Genomic DNA, 8440 nt, shown 5'->3' on the forward strand with positions numbered 1-8440 from the left:
GTCTTTCATCTGGTTTGTGGTTTGTGGATCAGACGCTGGCGACCGGTGAAGCTCAGATCTGCAGCTTCTCCTGAACCTGAGCCGCAGGAAGGAAGCGCCGACTGATGCGGTTTCACTTGAAAGACGTTTCCTGCGTTTCAAACGCGTGCGTTTCAAAGCAGCGGATTAGGGGCGAGGGGGCGGGGCGGGGGGCAGCAGATAAAGGCTGCAGCAGGAGAAGGACCTTCAGAGTCTCAGACTGGAGGCCACACAGCGAGCAGCACCAGGTGACACTGATAGGACCGACTTCACGTCCAGAGGAATCAGGTTGAGAAGAACCAGGTTGAGAAGAACCAGGTTGAGAAGAACCAGGTCGAGCATGTGGAGCATTTGGGGACTGGTGCTCAGCACTCTGCTGCTCTGCTTCCTGGTTCCTGCTCAGTCTCTGGAGTCCAACAGGATCCGGAGCTCCAAGGAAGTCCTGGACCAACAGGTGAGGAACCCTTCCATGGAGTAATAATAATAATAATAATAACAATAATAATAATAATAATAATAATGATAATAATAATAATAATAATAATAATAATAATAAAAAGAAAAAGAAAAAGAAAAAGAAAAAGAAAAAGAAAAATAATAACAATAATAATAATTATATAATAATCATAATAATCTTAATAATCATAATAATAATATTAATAATAATAATAATAATAATAATAATAATAATTAGTATTATTATTATTATAAATATAGTTGCCGGCAGAAATACACAGGGTCCAGTTGAGTAGCATCAGGTACAATTTTCTGAGTTTCTGGAACTCTGGAACGTCATCAGACCGTTTCCGGCTTGTGATACGAGATCTGGGTGGAGCTGGAAGCTGATCCACTGTGTTCTCGAGGGGTTCGCCCTGAGGAAAACCGCTGGTGATGGAGAGTCGCTCTGTCGCCGTGTCCACGTGGAGGTCAGGCGGAGGGACGCTGTTTTATTCTACGTATATTTAATGTTTTTGAAATAAAGTGTGGATAAATAAAGATATGGAAATACTGGAAATGAAGTATCTCATCTTCATGTTTTTTCAGGAGTATTTCTCGTGCTCATGTGTTCGACCAATCACAGTGGACTTTGGTCACTGAATGTTCCTCTTGTGTCGTTTAGTGTAAATATCCCTGGAGAACGTGTTTTAACAAGTGCCATCGTTCCTGGACGACGCCGTGCGGACACAAAAGAAAGCCCCGCCTCCTCCAAAGGTTCTTACAACTTCCTGCCGTGCGGAAACGCCTTCTACCCCCCAGTATAGTTTTAGGGGTTTTGTAAAATGCAGCAGGAGTTACAGTTTTGAGAGTTTCCTTGAAAGGCAGCATGGGCTCAAGTTGTATCTAGCGGCTGGAGGTGAAGGACGTCCAAGAGACGGAGCTTGGACTGATTTCACTTCTGATGATGAAACCCTCAAATGGCCCCAACGCTCTTCTACTGCCCGTAAAATTACAACAGTTTTTCACTCATTTCTGCTCCGCCTGTCGATGGATATTGATCAAACTCCAACGGCAAGATGTCTGAAACGTCCCGGTTCTAACGAGACCTCAACCATGTCTGTGCGTACTGTGGTTGTCGTGTTCCAGACACTTTTAGCCAGAGAGATGTAAAGGTTAAAACTAAAAGAATCCTAGCAATAACAATAACTGTGGCTGGACCCCAAATAATAATAATAATAATAATAATAATAATAAAAAATAATAATAATAATAAAAAAAAAATAATAATAATAATAATAATAACAATACTAATACTAATAATAATCATCATCATCATCATCATCATCATAATGATAATAATAATGATAGTATAATAATAATTATAATTATAATAATTATAGTAATAATAAGTTCATTGACTGAAACATTCTGTTTGTAAAACGACTCAAATGAAATTTGAAATATTGTACATAAATATTTTAATAAACTGGAGAGTGAGTCTGAGCCTTGATTGGTCGACTTGTAATGAGCTCTGCCCACACTGCAGGTGGAGGTAGCAGGAAGGGGGCTACGCCCAACTCCAGCTGCATGCAAACTCAGTGATCTGCAGCAGAATGCAGCACGGCAGAGATGTGTATGTGTGTATGTGTGTGTGTGTAGGTGTGTGTGTAGGTGTGTGTATGTGTGTGTATGTGTGTGTGTGTAGGTGTGTGTGTGTGTGTGTGTAGGTGTGTGTGTGTGTGTATGTGTGTGTGTGTGTAGGTGTGTGTAGGTGTGTGTATGTGTATATATGTGTGTATGTGTGTGTGTGTGTGTAGGTGTGTGTGTAGTTGTAGATGTGTGTGTAGGTGTGTGTGTAGGTGTAGGTGTGTGTGTAGGTGGGTGTGTAGATGTTGGTGTGTGTGTAGGTGTGTGTGTAGGTGTAGGTGTGTGTGTAGGTGGGTGTGTAGATGTTGGTGTGTGTAGGTGTATGTGTGTAAGTGTAGGTGTGTGGATGAATAAATGAACATTTCATGTCTGTCTCTCAGCAGAGGAGCAGCTGCAGCAACAGATCCCAGAGAAGAAAGGCAGACAGACAGGTGGACAGACAGGTGGACAGACACAAAGACACAGACAGACACACAGCTGATGTAGCTGAGGCCAACAGGACGAGAGGTAAACAGCAACACTCCATCCATCCATCCACCCAACTCTCCATCCATCCACCCAACTCTCCATCTTTCCATCCATCCATCCATCCACCCAACTCTCCATCCATCCATCCGCCCAATTCTCCTTCAATCCATCCATCCCTCCATCCATACGCCCAATTCTCCATCCATCCATCAGTTGACAGAATGTTCTTGTCTTTTATCCAGACGACTTCCACTTAAGTCGGTCTCTTTATCCCTCTCTGCTCCGCCCTCTCTGCACAGACCCAGGCAGCTGTGTTCGTTCTGCAGACTGTGCCCCGGGCTCCTGCTGCGTGCGCTACCTGACGGGGCGTCGCTGTCAGCGTGTTCCCCTGGAGGGCCACGCCTGTCTGCTGCCTGGCGCCTCCAAGCGCAGGCGCAACCTGGAGCGCTGCCCCTGCGGCGCCGGGCTGGTGTGCGGCACGGGGGCCGCGCTAGGGGCCGCGGCGGGGGCCGCCAGGCAGGGCGTGTGCCTGCCTGGCGGCCCCCGGCAGGGCCGCAGGAACACCAGGCATTCTGGGGAACGGAGGAGGACGGCCGAGGGAGGCTGCTGACGTCACATCTGCATTAAAACATCTTGACGGAACCTTCTGCTCGTTCTGCTTCCTGTAAATACGACATGATGTCACAATGTGATGGTTCAGCTGTGATGTCACCACCAGAGGGAGTTGTAGTCTATCATCACCTGATCTAATCAAACCAAGAAGTCAAGTCAGAGTTGAACTGGATCCAGTTGGATCACACACACACACACACACACACGTGTATATACTTTGTGTGTATATATGTATGTATATATATATATGTGTGTGTGTATGTTTATGTCTTATATTAAATATACATTTAAATCATTCGTAATGAAACTTATCTCCAGTACTTACCTTGGCTCAAGCGTCTGGTCTTGGGCCCTACACTGAAGTAGTATTGTTACTCCTTGTTCATAGTACCTGTTATTTATCACATACATACAGTCATACATATATACAGTGAAATGTCATGACACTTGGTTATTACACACAAAGCTCTAAATACTAAAAATACTGTAAATACAAAAAAATACCATAAATACTAAAATGTGCATAATCGACAAATAGGTAGTGTAGTATATATAGTGTATAAGTATATAGTGTACATAGTGTATATATAATAGTATACAAAGTATATATAAATGGTGATGAAATGTACTGTATATAGCATATAGTGTTTATAGTATATACAGGCCCTGCTTGGCACTTTTTTCCCCCCCACTGTTGAGATAACTGACAATATATCTCTAATAAGCACCACCCTAGGAACAATAAGCACCACCCTAGGAACAATAGGCACCACCTTAGTTGCCAGTCACCACTAGGCGCTTTACATTGGAAACGCGTTTCGTTCTTCCTGACACCTTCAGGTCTTTTATTTTGAGTTTCACGTCATTTTTGTTCTCAAGGGAAAAGCAAACGAGAATTTCAGAAGCCAAAACTCATTTGGTTTTGACAAAGTAATGACGGATCATCTGATGGAGCCACCGCCCCCTGGGGAACCTCCCGCTTCATCCTAACGTCACATCTCCATCCACAGTGTGAACACCTGCAGAGTTGTGATGTCACTGGGGGACTCACTAGTTTAATGTTGATGAGTGAAAGCTGTGATGTCAACATGTTATTTCTACATCAAACTGACATCACAAGGCGAAGAGCAGAACCAAGTTTAAGACACGGAACCAACAGGAAGCTTCTAACAGAGATTTCAGCTTAAGTTCACTGGCGGTGGGTGGTGTACGGCCCGGGCGCCGCTTCACCCGGAGGTCGGGCACAGGGCGTGGCCCTTCCAGAACCTTCAGCTACCGGATCCGCTCGTAGCGCGACGTAAATGAAACACGGCTCTTTGAACAGGAAGCGGAGATTCCGACGTTTCATCCTTTATTATTTTATCATTTCTGAAGTAACAAAAAAAAATACATTGGACTCTTTGGGGAAAAACAAAATGCAAAAGAAACTTCCAAGGCCAGCGACGCTGCACGGACGTGGGGGCGGGGTCAGGACGTCCGGGGCTTCAGAGCTGACCGCAGCTCAGGATGGCCACCTTGGCACCTGTCTTCCCGCTCTGACTCCCCAGCTTCTCCATGGCAGTCACCACGTTGGAGCCCTCCACCACCTTACCAAACACCACGTGCTTCCCATCCAGCCTGCGCACACAGACGGGTCAGAAAGACCGACGGGTCAGAAAGACAGACGGGTCAGAAAGACAGACGGGTCAGAAAGACAGACGGGTCACATGCTACATCCAATTTTGGAGGTAACAACTCGGGGTGGGTGGAGCACCAGGCTTCAGTCGTGTCTCCAGCAGCAGGAAGTTGTCAGCGCTCTAACAGGAAGTAGCTCCATGGTAATGCAGCCTGATACAGCAGCACTGGAAACAGTATTTTGGAAGAAAGCCAACTACAGTGTAGTACCCCCCCCCCCCCCCCCCGGCAGTACTGCCAGTACTCTGGTTGCGGGTGGGGCTCACCACTCCGTCCTCCCGGTGCAGATGAAGAACTGCGACCCGTTGGTGTTGGGGCCGGCGTTGGCCATGGACAGGATCCCGGGGCCCGTGTGCGTCAGGGTGAAGTTCTCGTCGGCGAACTTGTTCCCGTAGATGGACTTCCCTCCGGTTCCGTTGTGGTTGGTGAAGTCTCCGCCCTGCGACACAACCACAGCGTTACATCGTCAGCTCACCCTGCGCTCGGGGACCCGGCGGAACCCGGCGGGCGGGGCCTCGCACCTGGCACATGAAGCCCGGGATGATGCGGTGGAAGGTGCAGCCCTTGTAGCCGAAGCCCTTCTCCCCGGTGCACAGGGCCCGGAAGTTCTCAGCTGTTTTGGGAACCACGTCAGCGCGGAGCTGCAGGAAACAAGTACAACGTCACAACACAGTACTGCAGGGAGGTCAAAGTACACGTCAGAATACTGCAGAACAGATTAAGCAATACCACCATATATAGAGAGAGATACAAATACACATGTATACTATATATAAAAAGACATCTATCTATACATGTATGTATGTATGTAGTGTATGTTTTAAGCACAAACTGCATCAAACTCCGGCTCCAGATCGAGTGTGTTCAACAAAATGGATTCCAACAAGATGGCGGAGGCTCCTGCGGAACATGGACGCGGCTGCGCACCGCATCAGCGCGCGCCCCAACACCGGACCACGTGACCACATGGAACTTTCCAGAAGGATCTTCCTCCTCCGCCATCATCTTCATCATCACCTTCATCATCATCTTCATCCAGGAGCACGCGCACTCCCATGCGGATCGCACCGCGCGCGCAGAGCGGCGCCGCGCGGCGCCCGGTTCAATGTCCGCAGTCCGCGGCGCGCGCGCACGCCGCGCGGTGGGCGTCAGGCCGCGGACTGCGGCGCAGGAGCAACAAGATGGCGCAGCTCAGCGGGCTCCGGAGAACGGAAATAAGTCGCAACGCACCGAGCGGCGAACAGATGGCGCGTCGCGCCCAGCAGGACGTTCATTACTCAGACGTGTGACCGAGCGGCGCAGGGAAAGTCCCCCGGAGCGCGGAGCTCCTCCCCGGGAGCAGCGGCGGCGGCGGAACGGCGCCTCCAGCGACAATGAGCCGCTGGACGGAGAACAAAGCAGCGGGAGTTGAAAAGCCTGCGGACCCGGGAAGGGCGGCAAGGGGTGCGGCCTTACCTCCATGACGATCCTCCCTATCGAAGTGCCATCCTTGCCGATGTCGAAGAACACCCGGGGGTTGGACATGTCAGCGGCTTTGGAGCAGAGATGCAGCGGAACGAACCTCAAGGAGGAGAAAAAGATGGAGAATTGCGGACTGATTTTATATAAGATGCGGTGGGCGGGGTTAAGAGATGACTCCGGCCAATAGGAGCAGCCCGTCGTGTGATCGACGTCGGCGGCTGCGTTCGCGTACAAATCGGAATTCCGGCTTCGAGGCCGTTCCTTTGGGCTTTTCCCGTGGGGAGGCGGAGTTTTCCGAGTTTGAAATCCATTGGAACGCAGCGTACGTAGAGGTACGTAATTTACGATGAGCGTCGTTTAGCTGCCTGGCTGAGGCCGGAGGGGCGGGGCCTGCAGACTTCAGAGAGCTGTCCCGGTACAAGCACGTGACACCGGTGCACGCTGTGATGGAAACCCAGGACACCCCGCAGGAAACTCGCGCCCCTCACTGATTGGCAGCTGCAGCTTCCTCTGGGCGCGTGCTGCCAGGGCGCGGTCTGCCGCGTGCCGCAGAGTAAACTTCAAATGGAAGAAAATAGGAAGTACTGAGAGTACTGGGAGTACTGAGAGTACTAGAGTACTGGGAGTACTGGGAGTACTGAGAGTACTGGGAGTACTAGGAGTACTAGGAGTACTGAGAGTACTGAGAGTACTGAGAGTACTAGGAGTACTGAGAGTACTGAGAGTACTGAGAGTACTAGGAGTACTGAGAGTACTGAGAGTACTGAGAGTACTGAGAGTACTGAGAGTACTAGGAGTACTAGGAGTACTGAGAGTACTGAGAGTACTAGGAGTACTGAGAGTACTGAGAGTACTGAGAGTACTAGAGTACTAGGAGTACTAGGAGTACTGAGAGTACTGAGAGTACTGAGAGTACTAGGAGTACTAGGAGTACTGAGAGTACTGAGAGTACTAGGAGTACTGAGAGTACTGAGAGTACTGGGAGTACTGAGAGTACTGGGAGTACTGAGAGTACTGGGAGTACTGAGTACTAGGAGCACTGAGAGTACTAGGAGTACTAGGAGTACTAGGAGTACTAGGAGTACTGAGAGTACTGAGAGTACTGAGAGTACTAGGAGTACTAGGAGTACTGAGAGTACTAGGAGTACTGAGAGTACTGAGAGTACTGAGAGTACTGGGAGTACTGAGAGTACTGAGAGTACTGGGAGTACTGAGAGTACTGAGAGTACTGGGAGTACTGAGAGTACTGGGAGTACTGAGAGTACTGAGTACTAGGAGCACTGAGAGTACTAGGAGTACTAGGAGTACTAGGAGTACTGAGAGTACTGAGAGTACTAGGAGTACTGAGAGTACTGAGAGTACTAGGAGTACTGAGAGTACTAGGAGTACTAGGAGTACTGAGAGTACTGAGTACTGGGAGTACTGGGAGTACTAGGAGTACTGGGAGTACTGGGAGTACTGGGAGTACTGAGTACTAGGAGCACTGAGAGTACTGAGAGTACTAGGAGTACTGAGAGTACTGAGAGTACTGAGAGTACTAGGAGTACTGAGAGTACTAGGAGTACTGAGAGTACTGAGAGTACTAGGAGTACTGAGAGTACTGAGAGTACTAGGAGTACTAGGAGTACTGAGAGTACTGAGAGTACTAGGAGTACTGAGAGTACTGAGAGTACTGAGAATACTAGGAGTACTAGGAGTACTGAGAGTACTAGGAGTACTAGGAGTACTAGGAGTACTGAGAGTACTAGGAGTACTGAGAGTACTGAGAGTACTGAGAGTACTAGGAGTACTAGGAGTACTGAGAGTACTGAGAGTACTGGGAGTACTAGGAGTACTGAGAGTACTGGGAGTACTAGGAGTACGGAGAGTACATTTACATTTACATTTACATTTAGTCATTTATCAGAGGCTTTTATCCAAAGCGACTTACAAGGGAGAATAACATTCAAGCTACATTGCGACAGAGATTAGTGTAATAACAACATTGGTGTAACAATAAGAGTACTAGGAGTACGGAGAGTACTAGGAGTACGGAGAGTACTAGGAGTACTAGGAGTACGGAGAGTACGGGGAGTAATAGGAGTACGGAGAGTACGGGGAGTACTAGGAGTACTGAGAGTAC

The 8440-nt window shown here is 48.5% G+C and overlaps 1 protein-coding gene across 1 annotated transcript; it reads right to left on the reverse strand.

The window, feature by feature from the left end:
• Nucleotides 1-4513: 4513 nt before the first annotated feature.
• Nucleotides 4514-6465, reverse strand: ppiaa (peptidylprolyl isomerase Aa (cyclophilin A)). Its single transcript, XM_080004435.1, has 4 exons — nt 6313-6465; nt 5379-5498; nt 5124-5296; nt 4514-4800 (listed from the first exon to the last, which is right to left on the reverse strand). The coding sequence occupies exons 1-4, from the start codon at nt 6379-6381 to the stop codon at nt 4668-4670; spliced, it is 495 nt and encodes a 164-aa protein (XP_079860561.1). The 5' UTR covers nt 6382-6465; the 3' UTR covers nt 4514-4667.
• Nucleotides 6466-8440: the final 1975 nt, after the last annotated feature.

This window comes from Zeus faber (genome assembly GCF_960531495.2).
Source record: "Zeus faber genome assembly, chromosome: 7".
NCBI lineage: Eukaryota > Metazoa > Chordata > Actinopteri > Zeiformes > Zeidae > Zeus > Zeus faber.